At 33.6% G+C, this 25,851-nt stretch overlaps 1 protein-coding gene across 1 annotated transcript; it reads left to right on the top strand.

Annotated features, from left to right (window-relative positions):
* The first annotated feature begins 19,711 nt into the window (after positions 1-19,711).
* On the top strand, positions 19,712-23,962 carry LOC137929919 (tetra-peptide repeat homeobox protein 1-like). Its single transcript, XM_068773059.1, has 4 exons — positions 19,712-19,723; positions 22,334-22,696; positions 23,052-23,201; positions 23,780-23,962. The coding sequence occupies exons 1-4, from the start codon at positions 19,712-19,714 to the stop codon at positions 23,960-23,962; spliced, it is 708 nt and encodes a 235-aa protein (XP_068629160.1).
* The last annotated feature ends 1,889 nt before the right edge of the window (positions 23,963-25,851 follow it).

Genomic DNA, 25,851 nt, shown 5'->3' with positions numbered 1-25,851 from the left:
GGTGCATCTGGATGAATAGCGTAAATCTCTCTTGATTTGGAAACCTTCGCCCTTATCATTCCCCCTTGAGGGCGCTGAGCAGTGCGAATAATACGCGGCACGATCAATTGCTATCGTTGAATTATCCCAAGGATGTATAACATTTCAGAAAATCAAATGAAATTCTAATTAATTGCATATTTACATTCGTGTTTAAATTTTATTGGTACTGGTTTTTTTCTTCTATTATTCCTTCTCAATCCATATACATATAAACTACTTGTGCATTTATACTATAGTACTCACTGGATTTAAAGTTTATCAAATAAAAATGTTATACCAACAAAACTAAGGAAGTAATAGTACAATTTTATCATCTAGGCGTCTACTAACATATCTAATGATATTGTTGATCAATTAAAAAATATTTTTGTATAAAAATTAACACAAAGCCGAGTTCATTAGTTGTATTACCAGCAAAACATTAATTTTGATTAGCACCGCGTCTGAAGTGATTTCTGTCAAAGCCATATAAATTTTAGCTGAAGCACTCTATACATAAATGCTTTTAGTTATAAAATAACCTTAAATAGACTAAACTGCCCTCTCCATCATGTCTCTTATCTCCATCCAGAGGTTGTCTGGTAGATATTACCTTGAGCAATAAGACCGCCTTTTGTACCCTATGAATTGTTTCTTTTTTCCCTCTATTTATTGTCTGTGGTGTACAAAAATTGTTAATAAATAAATAAAATAAGATCTAATGACATTTACGTAATTTTTGTAACGGTAAATATTATAAAAACTGCTAAATTAATGACAAACTGAAATTGTAACTGTTAAGTTCAGTTACTCAACATAACTCTGTTGTACATGCTACAAAACATATACATAGTTGCATAATAGTAAAAAAAAATGGATGGTCATATCAGGAGACAATTTATCCTTATAAAACTAGATTCACTGGTCATTTTGAAGATACTACGACAGATAGTTTAGTCGTATTTGAGTCACTACTAGGAAAACATAAATATTTATTTGCATGGCGTCTACTGCAGCGTCCGTCAAAGTTTGTATAAATTATCAATAAAAAGCTTTTCCATTTGATTTGCTTTTTGAATCTTTTCTTTATTATTTGGACCTCTGGTCCACAGACATTAGCATCCGTACCTTTGTTTTACCCGAACCGATTTTTTTTCTCACGTTTTAGCACGTTACAGTGTTTAAGATAAAAAAGTACTTCTCTTAGTCTATTTTAACAACGTTTTAACACTGCCCAGTTTTTATGATTACGTTTCGTGCGACCACTTCCTCATCCCTACTTCATATTGCCATCCTCAGGTTGTATTCCAGAATTAATGCACATTGGTGATTCTTGAGTCTCGTCTGTATAAAAAACAATAAACGCACGAATTTGTATAACATACCTATGCGTTTTGAATCTAAATTAAATAATATTTGGGCTCAAAATACAAGACATATTTTTATTGTACCTTGGACACTATTAGTAAAACATGACTTTTATTATTTCGGCTAAAAATGTGTAATATCAACTCTAAGACATATCACCGCTTGTGATTTTTCCTAACACACATCTCAACGCGTCTGCCCTGTTAGGTAAAACTAGTTTCAGGTTCCAACCTGGGCAAGACCTATACGTAACCGTCTATACAACAAACATTATGTAAGGTCGATTATCAAATTGTTCCACCATTGATAGTTATACTCACGCCGGTGATATTTACGCGGAAACGTTTTAGTGATACATTCGAATCACTTATTATATTTAATAACCTTTTTACGTCACTTTTCCTTCTACGGATCGACATTTTAATTAGAAATACTTCTAATTGTACAACCGGTGCAGCGGTTAGATTTATTTTTTCTGGTTAATATGTTTGAAGTAAACACATTAGTATACAGCATGATTTGTTATATGATATAAAAAGCCGAATGTTTAGCTCATTTGCTATCAATTAAGGTCGAAAAGTCAATGGTTTTATAAATAATTAATATAATAATAGTAATTTAAGAAAGAATCGCTTGTCTATATATATACATATACATATATCTACATCAGCGTCCTCTGCATACCATTATACCACAAAGCAATCGCCAAACCATCTAGGTCATCAAAAAGTGGTAAATGTCAGAAAGCATTCATTTCTAATCATCGTATATGAAGAGATAACTGTTAAATATATATATATATATATATCACTTTTAAGCTTTTACACTTATATCTATTCCACACATATAGTAAATTATATTGCTTTAAGTAAATTAAATATGCTTGCGTCATTCAAGACTGTTAAATTTGACAGTTTTTTTAACAAATTTAATTCGTATAGTACTTATTTTACGCTATAATAAAGAGTTTTAAACATTTTCTTTCAAGTACAACTAAGTAAGTACTTGAGCAGGGGTAGCTTAGCCGTATAGGACTACTTGTTATCGTGAATTCCCGGGATACAATCTTATATTATTCCGATATACACTCTTAAATAATTCATAAATACCCACAGCAAGGCATATTTGAAAAAGAAAAAAGATATCTATGGGAGAATATATTATAGTCACCACGTTTGGCAGATGGTTTGGTGATTGCTTTGTGGTATAATGGTATGCAGAGGACGCTGATGGTGATACTTTGGAAACTTGTTACCTTGCAAAATAACTAATGAACAAAATGAGAATTATTCAAGATTGTATCCCGGAAATCGAACATTTATTTGTGCATCTTAAAAACTAATAAGCTATTATTAGTAATATTACACACACTAGTGTCGAAATATATTAAACAGTCATTTATAATTCACGAACGGTTAAAATAATTTTTAACAATCTACAATCCCATACTTGTCTATGATTGTTTGTGTTTTATATTAATAGAGTATACTTATCTTAGGAGTATTAGCATAATTTAAAATGTACATTTTAAGCCCCCGTTTCCAGATAGTTTAACACATCAACTATGTAAACATGCTCTTTAAATATAATTAACGTAAAAGGCTGATTACATTTATCAGGCATAGCCGCTTTCACATCGAAATATAGGAAACATAATAATCACTATTATATTCTCTGTTCTAAAAGCTAACATAGCCGACTTTAAATAGCAGAATTATATTAACTCTCTTAGGCAAGTGGGAATTAGTTAATTTCGTGTTTTTATATATAGTTATATTCATAAAATATATTAAAGTTTAATAATTATAAGTATATATATATAAATGTATACGTATATACATATGGAAGTGATTATATGTTTGTATATATCCACACTACGACCATATGTCTTTCTATTTCCATACTATGATTTTTAATTAGAAATTGTTTTGAGTGTTTAGATAGCCTATTGTAATTTTTTTAGTTGTTATTCATATTTGTATTTCTTCTTAATAAATATATTATTTCAAGTTTTCTCGAATTGTGAGATGTGTCAAATTTAGAAAGAGGGTTTTGAAATGATTCAATTGTTGCGAAAAAGGTTTTACGATTGTCATGCAAAATCGTCATTGACCCAATCATACAGCTTAAGGAAGGCGTTCGCGACAAACTTTGTCACTATTCTGTATGTCGTATGACTTTAAAAAAAAACCGATCACGTTAGCCGTACGCTTCGGTGAATTTCTATTATTAGTTAAATGAGATCGTGAGCGTGGTTCCACTTTAACGGGTCAAATTGCATGCGCCTTATGCAACTTCCCCGCGTCATGAATTGGTTTCTCGCGGCACTGGCTTTATGATACCCTATATCTGTTTCCTTAATTATTTTGATTTTATTAAACGATATCTGTGGTACAGAGCAAGTTTAAACAAGCTTTATATAATCTGTACCATTTTAATTACTACTACCATCATAATAAACATCGTTTGTCTTGTTCTATTCTATATCTAAACTAGAAACTAAGGCTTTATTTTTATGGCTTTGAATTTAATAATACGATTTCTATTCCTCGAAATTGTCAAAGGATTACCACAAGGAGCTGTATTGTATAGTTTTGTTATTGTAGTGTGAGCTGTGTTTTTAATTATGATAAAGTAAAAGAGCAATAAAATATGATATACCTATTTGATAGATGCAATTAAAATATAGAAAATAAAGGTCATCACGTCCAATATCTCTTAGCGCCTAAAGACAAACATCAAACAAGGCGTGTTACGAGTGATCAATTATGTTTTGGAAACAGTGACCTTGTCAAACCTGACTATGAGGCCCGTGGTCTTTTAATTCGAGCCTCATTGACCAGGCAGAATACATACTTAGAATTCTTCTATGAGATCTAATCAGAATTTGGAAGGTCAATACACGAGCGAAATTAGACCATATAGCCCAGTGGATTCTCAGTGGGCAGTCCAATCCACATAGTGCGCAGAACAGATAGCTGCTGTGACTTTTAGGTTCTGGAATGGTGACCACGGACTGACAAGCGCAGCATTGGGTTTCCACGTACGATGTGGATACATGACCTTGATAATGTTGTTCGAAGATGCTGATAGATACCATTTACGACTGTTCCTATTTGAAATCTATGGTATATATATACGCTTGAAGTGATGGTAAATTGACTCTTCGCGAGGTTTCTCAGTGATACAGAGCTGACACTTGCGATCGCAAGTCATGGGTTCACACTTTGTGCATTAAATTCGTGGAATTGCCACTGCTCACAAACCAAGGTTTCAGAGGATGGACAGCAATGTCCCATGCGAACCATAATACCATACTACGATAGCCAACCCGCCTGCAAAGTTTGCGGGGTGCGTGACTGAAACAAACAAAGCCTAATATTAAAGCCATAAATACGAATAAAATGTATAATCAGTATTAGTCCTTCCAGTCCTAATCATGTATTGCTCATACTATATTACGTACCCATCCTCATGTAACATTGATCAAAACAAGACCGATAGTTACGTACGTCGAATAATTCAGCATCGGAATGTCGGTCTGTCTGACACAGGCACTAATAAAGGCAGACAGATTTCCCGATTCAGTTTTTACCAACGACCAGTGACCAGGAATGCATAGATCGTTCTCGTAACCGACCACTTCCCAGTTAATTTACAATGTTACCTACATTTCCTTTGTGAGGTTTTTTCGCCGAGCCTCCGATGTTCTACGGTTAGGTAACTTCATCTAGTCATTTAAATGTTACAGCCTGTCTAACCATGTTCGACTGCGAATACTTGGGTGATGTAATTAGGTGGTTTATTGATTGAATTATCACTTAAATATTGCGTCCTATTTTATTTACATTGAGTCTTAGTTGACACAGTATACTATTTGTTAAATTGTTACAATAAAAACACTTTCAGTAATATTGGACAATAACTTTATTTACTTTTTACACATTATTTGTGGCGATATTAGGAGGAGGCATAAAAACTATATAAAAATAGCTAATTTGTATGGGTCACCGGTAAAACTATACAATATCATCACCATCGTTTTAGAACGTCCACAGCTGGGCATAGGTTTTACCCATAAATTACCAATAAGACCTGCTGGAATAAGGCTGCATCCAACGTTTTCTGAAGACCTCAAGGTCATCTCTCCATATTGTGGTTGCACTAGCCAGTTCATGGTCTCCACTCCTAAACCTAAAGGCTCTAACAGCCATGTTGCTTCTCCACTGCTACTTCAACTTATCAATCCGCTGTTCTACGTCAATTACATTAGTTCATTTACGGATCTCTTATTCCTAACAGAATCTTATAGAGAAATCCTTAACATGCCCCTCTCCATGGCTTTTTGATACAATATTGTAATTGTAAACGTTATCAAACAATTCTGCAGAAAGTTACAAATAAATATTAACACATGTGCTTGTACCGCTTCGTGGATTTTAGTCGTGCAACTGTGACTTGTAATTTTTACGCACTATTTGAAAAAATGTAGTTGAAAATAGTAGCATCTTTGAAGTCTGGGTGAATTGGAGTGGTAGTAATAAGGTCATACAGCAAATTACAGGCTGTTGAGGCTTTAAGGTCCTGGAGTGAAGACTACGGGCTGATAAGCGCAGCATAGAACCTTCATCCACAATGTAGACAGATGGCCTTTTTGAGATCGATGTAAGATGCTACATTCATGCCAAGTGCTACAGGCCCTATAGGAAATCTAGGTTCTATGGTGAAGGGACATAGGGTCCAGCAGTAAACGTGCTAAAGATAAAATGATTGATCACACAAAGTATTCACCAATCGAATATGGAACGCTACCAAACTGTACAGCGGTTTTTAATTCAAATTCCATGTGTCGGTTCTATTCCAACTGAATTACAAACGAATACTACGTATTTAGTGACGACTCGTGTAGCATGAGAAAAATGCCTGAAGAGCTCAATTTGAAAGAAACTAAAATCAAATTGAATTTTTCTAAACATACATCTTTAACTTTAAAGCTTCGGATCTAAACGGGTTCTAATCTATGTGCGCATAACAATCTAAGACTGGTTTTCTGTTGACATTTTACGATCACTTTATTACGAGGTATAAAAAATCCTGAACACTACAAAAGATCTTTTAACAAATTTTTGATGGATAATCTTTTTCAATTAATTACATAATTTAGATATATGATATGTTAGGGGAACCGGAAAGTAATTTCGCTTTCTTAAGTTAAATTCACACGACTGCATTTTCTACAAGTTTTTATTTCTAATGAATAATATAATCACCTTCGTTATCAACAACTTGTGTTGTGTATTATACAATTTTTTAATGGCAGAGCAGTAAAAATCAATCGGTTTTTCTGTAAAATATGTCGACAGAAAACAACATTACTTTCCGGTACCCCTAATATTTATATCGCACGTATTTCACTACAAAAGAGTTTATTTTTATGAATCTTTAAGTAAGTTATAAAAAGCTTATCTAGTGCTAAAACAAAACATACAGTTTGAGCAGTAGCCAACTGACAAAGGGTTGTTATTATATTAGAACGCGGGTTTGATTCAAATCTGACCAGCAACATTTTGTTATTTTTAAATTTGATTTATAATATAAATTGAAAAAAAATAATATTAATTATCTAAAGACGACAATAAAACGAAAAATATTATAAAAGTATCACGTGCAAAGTTTACAGAAATGTATGAAAAACCGGTTAGGAATGGCGCGTGAACATCATCCATTACGTATGCGACACACGCCCCCGGATTAGTCGGTCGAAGTGACAGCATTAAACTGTGACGTATACAACCCAAGTAAAGATGAGGATACACCAAAAATGTTTTTTTCTTGTCTCACAACTTGCCTACTTCGCAATACCTAGCGAGGATTTTTAACAGACAGGAGACTTTCTAAGAAATAAAACTATGCTTGTTTAACTATATCTAATAATACTTAGTACTTTTTTTGACTTGACAATCGTAGTTTCAGCCTGTAGACGGCTACTGCAATCCATAGGTCTCCCCCAAAGATACTTATTTGGGAAAATACGATAATTGTAATGCTTGGCAGATGATTTGGCGATTGCAGTATTATATTATGTTACGCAGAGAACGCTGCTGCTCATCCTCAAGAAACTTGTTTGCGAGAAGTGACAGTCTTATATAATTAATACACAAATGGATTACATAAGATTAAATCTCGGAAATCGAACTGAAGACCTACGATCGTAAGTCTCAGTCCTTACCGCCGGGCTACCACTACTCGAAAATGGTTTTGAAACTGTTTGTTGATAATGTTTATACATTCGTACGTAATATCGTTTTTTTTGCAGATAGTGTTTGACTAACGATTAATGGACAACCATCTTTATAATATTTTTCAGGAAAAACTGCTATTTTTCATACAGTATTCACTCTTGTATTAAGCCTACATCTAGTGATACACTATAACAAAGACAAAATTATTTAATTATATTTTAAAGTTTCTGGTCACTGTAGACGCCATTTGTCATACATCGTTCATTTAACTTTGGCGATTACTGTTGGAAACCAGGGTCAGATACAATAACTTCGGCGTCTCTTTGTAGATTCTTAGTGGTGACGTTTGTTAATGAAATAATTGAATATTATTTTCAAATATTGTGCTCCATGTGTGCACCGGTCTTTATAAGCTTCAAATCTAGTTGACGTCATCCGTTACAAGTTATGTGACGTGTTACGTAACGTAAAATGTCACAGCGGTGGGTCGAAGATGCTGATGATTTGGGTCGAGGATTAACGGCCACCACGGATGTAAACAAAGTTGCAAATCAACCACTTAATAGGATCCTTTTCATATTTAAAACCTTTGATTACGAACCTGAAGACTTTGACAGTTAAATCTTCTTACACGTGTTTTCCGTAACTTTTAGTTCTAAGATAGACGTAATCGAGAATCACGCAAGTAACATCTGTACAACGACTCTATTAGGCATGTCTTTAAAAATCAAAATCATCAAATCAAAATTCTTTTTTCGACTAGGCTGGTATAAGCACTTTCGAATCGTCAATCTACATATAACGTCGTCTCTTCATTGTTGTCCCTACAAGAAGCTACCACCGGCTCCGAAGGCAGTTCTACTGAGAGGAATCGGCGAAAAACTTAACCGTTGCTCAATATAAACATAGTTTTATAAAGAGATCTTGTCAACAGTTACGTTCCTGATTGAGCATTAACAATATTTAATTCAACGCATTAACATCAGTATAGTATTCTTGTATAGAATAATATACTTCCTTTAATAACGTTTTTTTAAATATTGGTTTTAAATCTCTCCAGTGGCAAATCTGAAATTGTCTGAAATTTTATTGTACATACGTTTACCCTATCCGTATATAGCTTTTTTTATTTCTAATATTAATACAGTGCCACTGTTTTTTTTTACCGTCTCGTCTACTGCAGTTAAACATGCAGTATTGTACAAATGCAATTTTTTTCTGAAACGTTTTTATTTTAGTTTAGTTTATTGTATTTTAATACGGACCGGGCCTTTTTGTCATGTAAATACTAAAAACAATAATAGATTGTTTTCGTTATAAATTAAATATATAACATTACCAACTACTGTAATAAAGTTTGGTGATATAATCGGGATTTCTGCGGTACTTACAAACCAATATATGGTTCATCATCATCAATTTAGCCGTAGGACGCCCACAGCTGGACATAGAAATTCAATAGGACTGGTGGAAAGCTTCCTTTCAATATCTTCCGTAATAATACAGTTAAAAAAACTAAATTTCAAATTTAAGTGGAGTAAGATCCAAAGATTTGTTTAGGTGATGGTCAGAATGTAACTTTTTAAATCAACAAATTTAAACAAAATAATCAATTTGAAATTTTTTCGACGCAACAATCAATGCACTAATAAAAGAATGCGTAGTGCCTTTGCGTAACTTATACTGATTGTCTTCGCACATTTAAACATGTAAATAAACGCATTAAGCTAATCAATGCGGTGTTTTAATACGTTACGAACTGGTTCATTACGCATGTTACGTGAGATGTGTGCATTTTTGTTCGAACATTGCGACATATGGTTTATTAGGATGCCGCTTGTGAATGAACGTCGAACGATGCCAAGCCGGAAGATGTTGAAAGGGGGCAAGGCTACGATTATCTAGACAAACGTGTGGTTGCCATGTGCACAATGACGAACTCGTGTTTTGATATGACGTGGATTCGAATCCTAGAAATAAATACATTTTTTTAAAATTAATGTTAATAATTATTTAAATTTAACTGCTTCAAATGAACTGTCCTGGAATATTATTAGTTCTGTATTTAATGCTTTGGATCATATTGAGCTTAAATGGAAGTTTTGTCTTTCAACGGTCACTTCTTTTATTACGCGCAATTAAAAAAACACAGAGTAGGATATCTAGAGTCTGGAGAAATTGAAATGGCAGTAGGCGGGTAACATTTGTCATCGCCTATGAAGGACGCATTGCTACCTTCTTCGATCCTCTTTCCCATCTCGACCTCGGATTCAGGACGGAATCCTTTTTAGGACTTGTTCTGAATCCGAGTTCGTGTTTTTACACAGAACAGCCGACAACGATATGCACCACAGTCTGGTAAACCTCTGGGTCACATATGCACGAGGAAGTCTTTTTAAGTTTGAACCTATACAGGTACTTAGAGAATCTCCGGTGCCCTCAAGTATCTAGAAATGTCCAGGTGGTGTTTCTGGAGGTCGCAAAGCCTGATTCGGCGTCCAGGAAGATCTTAACAAATATACATAACAAACCGAGACAATGAAGTATGTAGGATATCAATGACGCTATCGAACGCGACGGTCCTTGGTACAAACGAGTAAAGCTCTACGAAAGTAGAGCATCTGGCATTCTTCGCGGGTCATGAAACCCTGGTAATGTTACAAAAGAATATCTTCTTTATATTCAGTGCGGTAAGTACCATGTTTCGTCACACTGACATCAGTACAAAGTACGTATTATCCTGTTTACTATATTCGATCCGCTGTGGGAAACGTTGTCTTGTTGCCTTTCAAATGAATAGTTATTTACGATTTAAACGTTGTATGTAAGGTATTAATTAACCAGTTGGTACGCCTTGAATGGCGGCGGATTAGTTTTGTAAGAGGCCTTCTTAGTGAGAATCACTGTGGTATTTTGTTAGTGACAGTATTCGGTTAAAGTAACATATCTATTAATAAACACAACTTATGTCATGGCAACCAAATCAAACGCCGTGGAAGGTTACTCCGGAGGTATTGCTAAAATTTCCCGGGCCATATACTAACCTCTAAATTTATTCATTAAAAATGATAAATAGCCTATTTAAACTAGTAAAGCGAAGCGTTGTTACCAAGCATTGAGGGGATTACCATCACCATTCCAGATGCAGAATGTTCACTGCTGGACATAGCCTCCCACATAGATTTCCATTAAGACCTTTCCATTGTGTGGTATAGTTTTGAAGAAAAATAAAGAATATATACTAACCATACCCTCTGAAAAACAACAAAAATATCTACATGTTATTTACTTTTTAATTTATCATGTAGACAATTTTGTGATATTTAAAAGCTTAAAGTCAAAGAAATCTTACGCGATTTATCGTCTTTACAATTGTATTATTTTTTTAAATACTTTTTCATCTCCAATCCCTATTAATGTCACACATGAATATAACAATCGCTGCAGACCATCGACAACTGCAATGCACATGCCTCATTCATTATTTGAAATTAGAATAAAAAATATTAGACGTAACGAAAATTCTTCAAAAGCTATAGGAAATTATCATCAATATCAGTTTGAAGAACCATAACTCTTTAGTTTAATAAAGCGGTATCTAAACAACCAGCTGTATAGTTTTCTTTATCTGAATGCTACTCAAAGATGGGCTAGTTGCAAAGTTTTCTCACGCTAATGTGCAAACTTCACATTCTCGTATTTCATTCAAGGTGCAAACTTAATATAGTAAAAAATGTGTCGTAATAAAAAGGAAAAATGTGTATGGATGGACGTATCATCATTACCATCATGTCAACAATAAATATAAATAAACAAAACAATAAAAATAAACGCCTACTGCTCACTAGAGAATAGGCATTTTACAACGATCGCCACAATGATACTCTTCCCTCTTTTCGACGTCTCTCGATTCGTCTTCCCTTGCTCGCATCCAGCCACTTCCTGCAACCTTAATTATATCGTTGGTCTACCAAGGGGTCGTATCAGTTGCTATCAGCTGAAAACCCGACTTTTCTTGGCGCTGTAGAATCTAAATTATCAGAATTATGGAGAACACGCGTTACACGTACACTGTATTGATATATAATGGTATTTAACTTGGTATTCAAAAAATAAATCGATTTCATGAATACGTGTACGAAATAAAAGAATAACCGAAATCCATGCGTGATGCACGGCGCAGTAATCGAAGCTTTCACATTTCACAACTCGATCGGAACGAGAGGTCCTTCGGTTTGTACTCTGAGGATCAATCAAGGCGTCGACATATTACAGAACTGATTAAATTTTAATATTGGCGCAATACGAAGATACATACTATCTATTATTTTCAGGGACAGATGGTAAACAATAATCAAATATATTTTCCGTTATCAGAATCTTGAATACGCTTTTTCTTACTTTGTGCTTTTTCTTTTTAAATTATCATTATGGTATTTATTATTATTGAAACCATCGGTATTTATTATTGGCAGTGTTTGTATATTTACATTAATTTACAGTAAATAGGGTACACGTTTACCTCCTTAGCTTTCATACCTATAACTTGATTTATTAACTATATATAAAGGTTGTGGTACAGTGTCCCGTGCCCCTCAGAGCAGTTTTTACATTAATTTGCAAATTGTGAAAATGTTTTGATCAAATAAACTTGTCAGAGGAGACAAATCTATTTAAATAGATTAATTTTCAGCTCTTAGAACCTATAACGCCTGTCATCCTGCTTGGGGAAAGGGGTCCGCTAACCACTGCAACACTTGCATCTGTATTGTGTTACTAACCCGGTAAAGTTTATTGCTATCGGGTATCGCGATCAATACGCCAGAGCACCGCCCTAGTGTTGCAATAGCTTACGCAACGCGCGACAGGCAAATGTGACCATAAACCGTAGACAATGCTCTAATTTAAAACACGGTAGAACAATTATTTCATACCATTTATAATCATCATTTAAACTGGAATCCCACTTCGTGTTTGGCACTAATCGGTGTAACATAACTCCCGAAGATGCCCCGTGGAGGGGTGAAATACGTGTTGAGTGATTTGACGGTGGCAGTTGTGTAATTTGCATTGTTTGCAGCATGCGCATTTATCAGCGGGCTGGCGGGTGGTGCACTTTGTTGCACGACTACGACTGCATGTGCGGAAGTGGCTAAATTTAGTCCATTTCTTAATCTGGAATCCCACTGCTACATATTGATATATGTCTTCCACAACTCGAACTTGAGTTGTAAAAATGAAACCAGGTTAACTTTTTTAACAGATTGACGTCATCTTATTTCGTCATCATAATCATTTTAACTGCATTAGGTCCACTGCAATACCTGTGCTTCCCCATGGATTTCCAATATGACGTCTGGCCATTTTTTGGGCAGTTCTAAGCTGCGTTTTCTGGATTGTGGTTTCTATGATTTATGTATCATCTGATTTTTACATAAATCTCACTATGCAGAGTTCTAAAGCATTCAATGTATTCCAGCGTAAATTCCAGCAGATTTGCATGAAAAAGCAATCGATCAAGTGATAGCCTATGCTGAAGTCTCATCGTTGGAACCATTGCTCTCAGTCACTTTTTCTCCACCTCTATCTCGCCTGTCTTAAGCGATGACGAGGTATAAGATAGTACATACTTACCCATAAGAATTCCATTCACTCTTATCTAGACAACTCCTAAGCTATAATTGTCTGTAAACAATGACGCCGGCAGGCTTTTCCAATCCTTGGCCGAAGAAATTTCAATCGTGTACAGATGTTATGAATCCATAATCTGTGAAGAGAACAGCTTGGCAATTTCATCAACGTCTGCCAATGGATATTCATTACAAGTCATAGGCCTCATCAAAGATCGCCACGATGACCTGTCTTGCGCTGGTTGCATCCTATATATAACTTCCTTAACAATATCGTCAATCCACTTCATGGAGGGTATATATTGGAACATCCTAGTTCACTGAAATAAATAACGTAATTTTCCTGTTCATTGCTCTCAGGAGACCTTCGAGTTTAAATAATCCAAACATTTCAAGATTAAACGTCTTCAGCGCTCTATCGTCTAAAACTGTGTGTACCAATGACAACGGTCAAACAGTAAAGGTCAATAAGTCAAAAAGTTGACGTACCTTGTGTCCGTCAATATTACGCCTAGATCAGAAGGGCACCACATTCCTCTTCAAAGCGGAAGAATTTTCAATATCCAGAGATCCAATGTAGATTTATAAAGCTATTTACTTCGCATATTGCCACTCCATGTGTTATTTAAGATTTGACCCTGACACTAGACCTTCTTACCGCTAATGTTAATTTATTTCTGCGACACGAGATTGCATCAGAGATACGCTTTGCTGTGAGAAACGCGTGAGAATTTATCTACCGTTTAAGAATACAGATGTGAAACTACATTTAGTTTAGGTATTTACGCTTCAATCTCCCGTCTCATGTCTTCAGTGACCATTTACCGTCTCAGGTTTGATCAACTCTCACCTGTCTCTAGCCTCCGATCTTTGTTCTCCGGTCTTTGATAACTGGTCCCTGTTCTCCGGACTCCACTTGCTAATCTCGTCTCTTATCTAAGATCATGAGTCTCCTTGAAGCAAACTCTAACTCAATAATAATAAAAAATTACTATATATATATATATACACACACACTTATATATATTTATATATGTATATATATATATATATATATATATATACATATATATATATTATAGAAATTGGAAATACATATATGCTCTTATAGCACTAAAAAGAACTTTATGGCACTCCCAGACAACTCGAAAGGTACTAATGAGCTTGAAAGTAATCTCAAGTCTTCTCGTAAGTGAATGTAAACCTTCTGGGAATCGAACTTGCGACCGCGTTAGAAGCCATTCTTTCACCAACCTATCACGGCAAACTGTATCTGTGCTTATTACAAATTTATGCAAAAAAGTGGATGTAATTTTGATAAATATAGTTAGCTGTCGCAGATGCTCTAAATATTATGACATTTTATGACGATTTATTAATACTCTGGAGACATTCGTTTTGAAATAGCTATGAATACGAATAACAATTTTATTGTATCTGATTTATTTTATCCATTTTTATCTTCTTTTTTTGCATATATAAAGTACATTGCGTCATCATGTGTAAAATGATTTACGGTATTTTGCGACGTATATTTTTTAATATAGATATGTCTTAAAGTTACTGAATTTAAAAAAAATTCAAGAAACCTTTACTAATTTTAATAATTATGGGAGTTGATTCCGCTATTTATTATAATCTCAACAAATACTCATAATTAAAATATGGCCGACCTCCGAATAAAATTGACAATCGCATTTATTATTTTTACCGAGTTTTTTTTACGTATTTGCAATCTATGAATTCCAATACACCTTGTCAATTTGTTTCATAATTTTATTTATAGGTTAAGTTATTTTTTTTTTCCCTCTAAATAAACAAAGAAAAGTACAAACAAAAAAATAAAGCTTATAATTTTAATTATATCAATTTTTGAGATATAACCAATATTTAGCATTGCGTCTCTCCTGAAAAGTTACATTTTCAGACTTATTATTTTATTCAGTGGAGGCTGCAGTATTATAAAAACAAGTATTCCACGGTTTTAATTAATAACCTGACTTCTATAACATAGGTGTTTCACCTAGCACAGAAATCAGAAATTCTAAAATAAAGTTTGCATGAAAAAAGTTTTCATTTATATCTTATGTATTAATTAAATATGTGTTTTATTGTATATTAGTATGGATTAACTGTAAGAAAGTTACGCCAGATACAATGCACAGGGTTGACTCGGGTCACCGACTAGATTCCATTCGAAATTCCTACCATACTAAATTTTAAAAGATCCTACAGACGCTGCTATGGAAGCCCATTCCAAAAGTAAATAGACATTTGCTTCTGACAGGTCTAAATCTGTTAGCAAGTCATATTTACCTTTAATCACCATTTGTTTTAGCCTATAGACACACACTGCTTCCCCCAAAGATATCTTAGGGGAAAGATATACCATAATCGCCACACTTGGCAGGCGGGTACACAATCGTAGTGTTTATAATGGTCGCATAGGACGCTGATGTCCAACATATGAAAACTTTTGTGAGTAGTGGCAATCCTATATAATTAATATACAAAGTGTGAATTATTTTAGAATTTATACCGGGAATCGAACCGGTGACCTACGATCGCAAATCTGTGTCCTCTACCTCTGGTAGTTGCTCATATTATCATCATTATAATTTACAATTTAAAAAAATCATGTCCATGTTATGATTTCGTCTATTTAGACAACCGCTTATCAATATTAAGTAAAGATCGATCATTACCTACTGAATGCCTCTTTAAGCAACACGTATTATAAACTTTTCAGGATTTTTTCAAATCTACAGTTCTGCTTGATACTAAAATGCAAAATACACTTTGGTTCATAATTGCGCATTTTCAATCTGATCAATAGGTATAAACCTTTAAAAGTGTGAATGTAATTACTTATTTGCTATCGAACTATTTATATTGGTGTACCCTAGATTGTTTTTTATATAAAAATCAATAGTTTCAGAAATAGTAAATAACTTATTGATAATATATGTATGAAAAAGTGTTTTCAAAATTCATTATACTCCTTACAAGCTAGAAAGTATATACATAGTTACATAATAATAAAAAAGTACAATGGGCTGTCTTATCACACGAGGCAATCTCTGATAGACAACCATAGTATAAAAACTGTAGAAAGATAAATAACCGCAAGTTAACGCGTATAGATAAAACATACATATATACAAATATACATAGATAAATAAATACGGTATAATACATAATTATAAAGAAAATAATCAAAATGACTTGGATCGTACTTGTCTCAGAACGAATAAAGAACATGAAAAAAGTTAATTAAAAAAAAATCATTGGCCTGGTAAATAATTCTTAACCATTTTCTTAAAAATATGTAGTGACAACACGTCTAATACTCAGCGGTAAATCATTCCACAATCGAACAGCCTGTGCGGTGAAATATTTGGCCATAAACGAAGAAGAATGCGCTGGTATTTTTAATTCAGATTCTCTGATGATCCCAAATACCTCTCATGAGTGTAGTGAAGAAATTGGAATATAATATGTAATAAAGGTAATAAATTATTTTTTACTATATTTTACTGTAGAGTTTGCCTTGCCAGAAATTATTAGCCTGGTGCTCGGTTAAAGTTAGAATCATTTAACACAGGGTGATATTTATGTTATATAATTATCCACATAGAAACATGTATAGTGACCAATAGTGTACGTCATGATAGGAATACCACAAGCTATGAATTTAATAGAAACCAGAATTATTATGTACTTCCCTATAACGCTATTAAAGTTACGGGGTTCCAAACGAGCGTTGATCTTAAGAAGCCCTTTCATTTCTTTATTTTGTGGTCACTTTACAAAAATTTTAATAGTAAAACAATACTATTCCAAGCTTTATACAAATATAGGGAATCGTTCACATTAATAGGATTTTTAACGAGTTTTTTTATGAACTTTTTAAATAAATTAAAAAAATAATTTTGAGACATTACTTAGAAGTATATTGCAGTACCGTACACAGTTGCTCATAAAAGAGTTACTTATGTTATGAAAGAAAAAGAAATGTTAAAAAGCTTATTTTTATTTCTAGTACTAACAATATGTACATTGCTATTTCCTTGCACTTAAACAATAAGCATATAAGCAGTATCTGGCTAGTGGTTTTGATATTTCAAATAACTATAGTTTTTTACTTGATATCTAGATTTATGGTTCTCCCTCCCCCCCTCTCTCTTTCTCCTTCTCTATCTCTCTCTCTCTCTTTGCTTCAATAAAATAAATTGTCAACCAATTTTTTAATGGCCCGTGCTATTGGGACCTCTATACCACTATCTGGTTTGTATGTAAAGTCTATCTTTCCTCTTCTTTCATTCTACAGTTTTCTGTCGTTCTTTTCTAAGCTTATTTCAAAATCGACTAACATTATATGGTCGATGTTTAATCGCAGATGGTGACGGCACTATAAGTTTGGTCTTTCTGGTGCGGGATGAATGAAGTCGTGGACAACAGTTATCTATTTACCAGAAAGGCTCTATGGGTTATTTTAATTACTATTTTTATATGTTTCGGTCAAAAGTGTCCCGTCTCTAACACAAATGCTAATATACAAGCGCTCCGTACTTAACCACAGAAACATGTATTATGTATTTTGGCGGTTTTGTGGCAAGAATTATCCTTTCTAAATCGTATCTAATCCTTTTTGCAATATACGGTATATTATAGAAGCTTCAAGAAAGTTTAACGCAAACAGTTACTATTGCATTATATAGTAATTAATTTTAAATAAATTTCTACTACACATCTGCAAGAAAAAGGCCTCCAAAAATATTTATGGTGGATACACAATTATCACCACGCTTGGCTGGCGAATTGGTGATCTCAGTATGGTACTATGGTACACAGAAGACGCTGCTGCTCATCCTGCAGAAATTCTTTTATGAGCAGTGGAAATCCCGTATATTTAATACACAAAGTGGAAATTACATAAGATTGTATCCCGGAAATAGAACCCGCAACTTACTATCGCAAATCTCAATCCTATATCTCCGAGGTACCACTGCAAAAGTCTATTTCTAATGCTACCTAGTACCATAATTTATATAAATTCCGCTATATAATCCTGGTGTGCTTTTATAAAAAAATAAATTAAAAGTTATTTAAATAATTTTAATTATTAGGATACTCTTTTATGAGGATCTCATAAATAATATTGGTCGTGAACTTTTGACTCAAGGCCCTAGAGGGGCTCCTGCCCCTGCCAATTGTCGAATCCAATTAGGAATCCTTTCCTAATTGGATTCGACGATTAGCCTCTTAATCGAAATTGGAATTACATTGATTCAGTATTTGAAGTTTTTCTTTATCAATTACTAGTCCGCCTTTAAGTACTAAATATTAGGCTTAGTTTATTGGAAAACGACGATGTGGTCGAAGATGAAGCACGCAGAATCAGTAAGTATCATTTAACTCTGACTTTGAAAAGACCTGGGTTATATTTCTAAGGAAATAAGTAAGCCGGCAGATTATTCCTCACTCTGGTTGCGTAGATCAGAAATGTAGATTCGTGTGGTAGTCGGGGTGGTAGTAAGCCGACCTTCTTCTCTTCTTATAGAGGAATGGGGATGATTAGGTAAGGTTGTGGAGTTGCGCAGCGCATTCCCCAAAATGATTCTGTACAAAATTGACAGATTCATAATCACCTATAAGTGGAACGGCTCGTCGTTCTATCGAGTCAAAACCTTCGAGTTGGTATTCAACTGCGCCATTCAAACCAAGATTCTGGATGCCGCTTCTAACCAGTCCAATTTACATCTATCATATACTACACCCTCTAACATCCGAACACCTAAGTGCTTTGGAAATTCTTCGTCTGCAAAGATGCTAAGGAAACGATGTTTTAGACAAAACATATAATTTCAGATCGAATTGTCTTGTACAATATTAACTTAATTGAATACTACTTAATGTCATCCTTATACTCATATGAGTAACAGGTGATATTTAGTATACTGTATTAATTCTTCCTTTGTATATATAACTACATTTATACATATATACACAAACATACACATACACACACACACATACACATAGACAAATTATAGATACAAGTTGTGTTTAAAACATTTTAAAATATTCATAAATATTTTTAACAAATGTTTATTATGATGTCTCGTAAAACAAAACTATAAAGAGATAAACCGCGATTATCTCCCTTCATCTTACTCCACATTCAGCATTAAATGGATCAGTCAGATGCAAATGAAACCAGATTCGTCCTATTGCATGTAACAAACACCATTATGCCGGGCCCAGTGTCGCAAATAATCGAGTTTGACGTAAAAATCCTTCGAACGATAGTAGGGATGGTGTGTAGGCCGCCTTATATAAATCCTTGCGGACTTTGTTGGGTACACATGACCAGTGGTCACCGCGGCTGAGTGCAACATCGCATAACCCCACAGTTAGTGCTTGTGCGTGACACTAGGAACGAGCAAAATGAAGTCTTTCGTAAGTTTATTTAATGTCTATTTATCAAATCGCAGCGTTATTACCAGTAATCTCAATAAATTAAATCTTATTAAATTAATTCTCAGTAAATATTAATTTACAGAAATTTTTAATACAAATTAAAAATAATAATTATTTTGTATTAGTAAATATTCCTCTCTGAGAGGAGACTGAAAGCAAATACAAAAACACGATTAAAAAAAGTATCAAAAATAAAGTCATAATACAGATTATAAATCATTTTATTCAAAAAATATTCAATAAATGGTTCTACAGAGCAAATAAAATGAAATAATTTTTAAATACCAAAACTTTTAATTTTTAACACAGATTAAAAATATTTTGACATTTAAAATTATTCCTCTGTCGTAGAAGGTTAGTGTCCTAGCAGAAGAATGTACGAAGCCAAAAAAATAATGTAATATGCCGTAATAAATATAATCACACTGTGTTTGGATTCTTTATAAATAATTACATTTTGTTTAATAAAGCGCGCTCTTTTTTGTACAAAGAAACACAATGTTTAATATACTCTCACCTATTAAATTATATTGAATTGGTTAAGTCATATAATTGTACACCTATAAAGTTAGCTTTATAAATGATTCGTATATATTTTCCGTATATAATAAACAGCTTTCATTAAGAAATGTATCTAGGTGCTAATTTTCAGTAGCATCAGTATCTACGTTAATCATATTAAAGTAAGATACGGAAATCGATAAAAAATAATTATGAAAAATAAAATATCTATTCAAATCGCAGTGTATAAGAAATTATCTAAAAAAATATGTGATAATGATAAATCTAGTTTTTTTAGATCTGTTTCAAAAATTAGTGCTCAAACTTATATTTCCTTCATATATTGTTTTAACTTGACAGATAAAACAATATAGAAAGGAACAATATGAAAAGGTTCGAGTAACACAATATTGCTATGATAGATAAATATGTAATATAATAAATAATAAATAACCACATATAGTTTTTTTCAATGGTCCCCGTTATTGAGAACCTCTTGTTTTCTTATCTTATTTTCGGGACAAGGATATATTTTTCGACCATTTTTCATAAACTCTTTTTCTCTCTCTCCTTCGTTCTTCAAATTATCTTTTCTCGGGGGGCATATTTTCATATAGTATTTATGCTTCTTTTAGATTTATTCTTTCATAGCGAAATAATGTTTACATTATAAAAGCCCGCAAAAAGCGTTACACTGTTCAAAAACTCATAGTAGACTTTAGATAACGTTGCCCATAGAACATTTATCAAATTAAAAATGGTTTAAATTTGAATCACTTTTCTATTAGCTACATATAAAAGTGAATCAATCAAGGGTTAGTAAATATTATATCAACTTCACTAGTATCTTGTGCTACACTAAATTTTTTCAGTAATTATATATTCTAAAAAAAATATAAAGTCTTGGATTAACATTCCATCACCATCATCATTTCAATCATAATATGTCCAATGCTAGACGACAACGGAGACATACCCTGTATATTTCAAAAAGGACTAATTGAAAGCGTCCTGTATCAAGCATCTTCAGACAATGAATTAAAAAAAAAACTAATACCGGAAACCGTACGTACGGTTTACTTTTTTAATGCAATAACTAAGCAGTCAAAGATCATAAAACCATTAGTTCGAATAAAAAAACCGTGATGGTTATGGATTTTAATATCTTTGGCAAAAAAATCACTTAAGTAATTATAAAATAGTGTTTCATTTTTTGAAAGCATTATAACAATAACAAACAAAACATAAACAAAGTGCAAATATCACGCGTTATTATAATATTCGACGCATGCGTAATAATTATTCGAGTCGTGTCCAAAATTTCGTTTCTGTCCACCTCGGTACGCATGCTAAGCGGCACGGTGAAGTCATAGCACGTAACTGGTAAAAGTCAGTCATTGTTTTCGCTCGACATACGACGAGTAATCGTTATTTCATCTGTAACGGTTAAAGATGATTGATTGTATTAACACTACAATCAAAGACTGAAAGACACTACAATCACTAAATCAAGAATTGTATCTTGAAAATATAGTCATCACATTGCGCACACGCATGCCAATATTTTTATTTGCTCTGAGAAAAATTAAATAACGGCTAAATAAATTTCTTTTCAAAAAACGTAAACGCTGTTCAACAATTTAAACTTAGAACATAGATTAACTAAAAATCTAACCTCAATTTCTAGTTTATATCCTCTATTTAACGAAAGTCTTAAAAGAAAATTCAATCTTGGATGAAAAGATCATAATCCTAGTGAATAACGATGTAATAATTCTTAACCTCGAGTTTTTAATCAAAAGTAAGTATTAATTAAGAATAGTATTCAATACAAGTTCGATAAAAGAGAATTAGGGAATAAAACTTAGAGAAGATTGTAAAGTTCACCTCCTGGAATCTCTCAGAAAATTCTATCGTCTATGAAAGATTGACTAGAAGTTCATCATCATGATAATTTCAGCTATAGTACATTCTCTGTTGGACATGGGTCTCCCCTATAGATTTTCAATGAAACCGGTTCCATAAAGTGGACACTGTGGGTAGTCTGGTCTGGTATGTGTTACTAAATGCTGTTTTACATTTTTCCAGATCGCAATCCTGTTTATGACTGCATCAGTTCTCGCGGAACCGAGCAAAGTCATCCAGAAGCGCAGCGGGCTCGTAGGCCACTATGCAGGTGCCGCTCCCATCATTGCAAGCGGCTACAGCTTAGGCGGATATGGCCTGGGCGGCTACAGTCTGGGATCAGGTCTATCAGCTGCTCTAGCCTCCGGCCCTGGCGTAGCAGTTGGCCCCGGTGTTGCTGTGGGACCAGGAATCGGAGTTGGTCCAGCCATTGGTGGAACTATCGTAGGTGCCGATGTCCACACGACGGTGACAAAACACGTGGGTGTACCGGTGCCAGCTCCGTATCCAGTTGCTGTTGACAGGCCTTACCCAGTTCCCGTGAGGGTGAGCACACATACGTATATACCATCTATAGTCAAAACCAACAAGTTTAGTTGGAGTTATTGGCTTGTCTTTTATGTCTAAACCAGTTAGGTCGTCCGAAAACTCGAATAAACTTTGTCCAAATTTCGTAACAATCGAACTGACATAGAAAGTTCCAAAAATCCGAAATGCATCTTTTTACAGATGAGGTTGTACCCGAGCAGTTAAGAAATTACTTGTAGTATTCTAATAATTTAATGAAACTTGTTATAACTCCATTAATTGGCTTTTTCACATATTTGTTGAATACTAATCTGCAAGGCTGCAATTAAGTTCATCTTTCTTAGTGTATTATTCTACATGTTGGTCGTTCTAGGTTGCTGTACCCGTACCAGTAGACCGTCCATACGCCGTACCAGTTCCCAGGCCGTACCCAGTAGCGGTTGAGAAGCACGTCGCTGTACCTGTTGACAGACCAGTTCCTGTACCCGTCCCACACGCAGTACCCTACCCAGTAATTAAACAGGTAATGTTATACTTTTTATCTGAAGTTATACGACTCATCTGAAATCTAAAAGTTCGTGAAGCCGGTGTTTTTTCAACTTCCATAAGGATTCCATCATAAGCCGTATATATATTAAGGCTTTTCGATAGCATACAGGAAATTTCACTCCCATTTTATTATGTAAAGCGTGGAGCTGTACTTTTAATTATCGAATGGCAAGATAAGAGAGGCCTTTTAGACTACACTTATGTGTCGTAAAATCGTCCAAAGATTACCGCGAGGCTTTATGTGATAGGATTTCGATGTAACCTTTTCATTTCCCCAGTACTATTTTCCTATAAAAAAGCCTCAAAAGTTAATTAAAGATATTGATTACTTTTGACTACTGTAACATATACAAAGTGTTACATATAAACCAGAGTACCTTGCTAATGCCAATTTACATTTTGATAATAAGAATCCTAATATGAAATTAGAAAGAAAATTTTTTACATTATCTTTACCGAACAATAATATAACTCAAAAATGTCTATTTTACTATCAAGTTATTCGATATCAAATATCGTAATGTGGGTATAATTTAAAATAAAAACTTTCAGGTCGGAGTACCAGTTCCAGCTCCTTATGCTGTCCCAGTACCGAAACCAGTAGCTGTACCAGTGGCACAGCCAGTCGCCGTACCAGTTGTCAAGTCAGTCATCGCGTCAGGATTGGGAGCGTCTCTCTACGGAGGCTTTCACGGACATGGTTACGGACATGGTTTAGCTTCGAAGATATGGTAAAAAGTAAATAATTGAACACTCGAATGTTAAACGACTAAATTTGATTTCTCATAAATTTTTAATCAAAAAAACTCTTAAATACATCTGAAACTAACCAAAAAGATCGCATATAAAAAGGTTAATTGTTAAAATTTTAATTAAATTAATTGTTAACGGTAATGTCGAAAAAAAGAAATTAATTAAATCGTGATTTAACAGACGAGTGTTCGATGGAAGAGATGAAAGCATTTTCATTAAGGCTCTCTTTATAGTCACGAATGAAATATTATTATGTGATCTAGTTAGTTATAGCTGTAGGTTAACGGAGAGTGCTCTCTGGGATTTAAAGGTTTTGTGCAATGAATTCACAGAGTTCTTATTTCAAAATTACTAATCAGAAACACTTATGAATCTTGATACTTGCTTACAAATTTTCTTCATAACCAAAATAGTTTTTTGATACTTGCAAAAGTAAATATTTATGTAAATATGCAATATCATTTTATTTAGGTCACAATTCGTATATTTCTTTTCGACGTTCGTATGATCTCTTTCGTATAACCATACTAAAGAGTGGCTTCGTGTAATGTACCTGTTCAACTATTGTATATATATCTTCAATAATTAGTATAAGACTTGATTCAGTTTATTTCGACCGCAGTCGACTAAAAACTATTTTATACGCATCTTTTTATAATAAAATGTATTACTGATAAGACACTTTTATTAAACATCCCTATGTCATGTTTGAATGCTTTCGTCTCAATGCTGGCTGTAGTAACCCTAATTATTACGTTACGAGTTGAACAGACCTCACATTTATAACTATTTTTATTACTCATTGTTGTTTTTGAGCAATGGTGACACAGGGGTAGAAAACTGAGACTTACGACCGTAAATCGCGAGTTCGATTCCGAAGTACAGTCTTATATATTCACACTATGTATTCATAAATAAGTTTTCAGCGGATGATCAGCATCCTCTGCGTTCCATGCTACCACACTGTACTTGCTAATCCACCTGTCAAGCGTGGCGATTATAGTACATCCCCCTAAATACCATTGGGAGAGGCCTATGCCTTGCAGTGAATGTCTAAAGGCAGAAACGTCTGTATGCTGCAATTCGTAAAAGCAATAAATATGAGCTTGAAATTAGAAATCTTACAAAAATTAACTATTGGGGTTATATTTAAAAAAATTTGATATGCTTTATTGTACACGCTGCAAAATATATATTAGCTTCATAATAGAAAATAAAAAGCACAATGGACAGTCTAATTTCACGAGGCAATTTCTTCCAGACAACTATAGTATGGAAACAGTAGAAGGATAAATAACGGGTAGTTAACGTGTACATATAGACAAAACATACATACACATACATATATAAATAGATTTATGCTATATAATAAATACAGTATAATACATTATTATATATACAAGAGTTAATAAAAATATGAAACTGACTTATATTATGACTGGCTCTCATAAATTTCACACAACTGTAAAAAATTTGTTCAAATTTAGCTGAATACCTTTGATGATCTTACTGGGCCAGAATAAAAAAAATTATTGAACCCATAAATAGAGAAAATCACGAAAAATAATATATAAATTTTTAAACATAGATAATTAATAATTAATAAGAGCATTTGTAAATCACGAAAATAGTACATAATTTTTTATACATAGATAAAGTATGCTTGTATTGAAGGGCATCTAAACAACAAACACATAAGAAATTACAATTTTTGCTAAAACAGACCGTATATTGTTTGCTTATAAAGGAAAACACTTTTCGTAGATAAAGCCGCATCCATATTCACTTAGCTAATGATTAACTTTATTAATAAAAATTATTTATAGATTTTTATTTATTAATTTATTTACACAAATTATCACTTGTTTACA

Source organism: Battus philenor, unplaced genomic scaffold (genome assembly GCF_028537555.1).
Source record: "Battus philenor isolate CCGP_79_NKW_IND1 unplaced genomic scaffold, ilBatPhil1.0.hap1 SCAF_11, whole genome shotgun sequence".
Lineage (NCBI taxonomy): Eukaryota > Metazoa > Arthropoda > Insecta > Lepidoptera > Papilionidae > Battus > Battus philenor.
The sequence above is the reverse complement of the archived record's forward strand: the minus strand, read 5'-3'. Positions and strand labels throughout refer to the sequence as shown.

Bases quoted from the DNA above. Each gene is read 5' to 3' on its own strand.
- LOC137929919 (XM_068773059.1), top strand. The intron at 22,697-23,051 runs GTGAGCACACAT...TGGTCGTTCTAG, and splicing joins CTTACCCAGTTCCCGTGAGG to GTTGCTGTACCCGTACCAGT. The intron at 23,202-23,779 runs GTAATGTTATAC...AAAAACTTTCAG, and splicing joins CCTACCCAGTAATTAAACAG to GTCGGAGTACCAGTTCCAGC.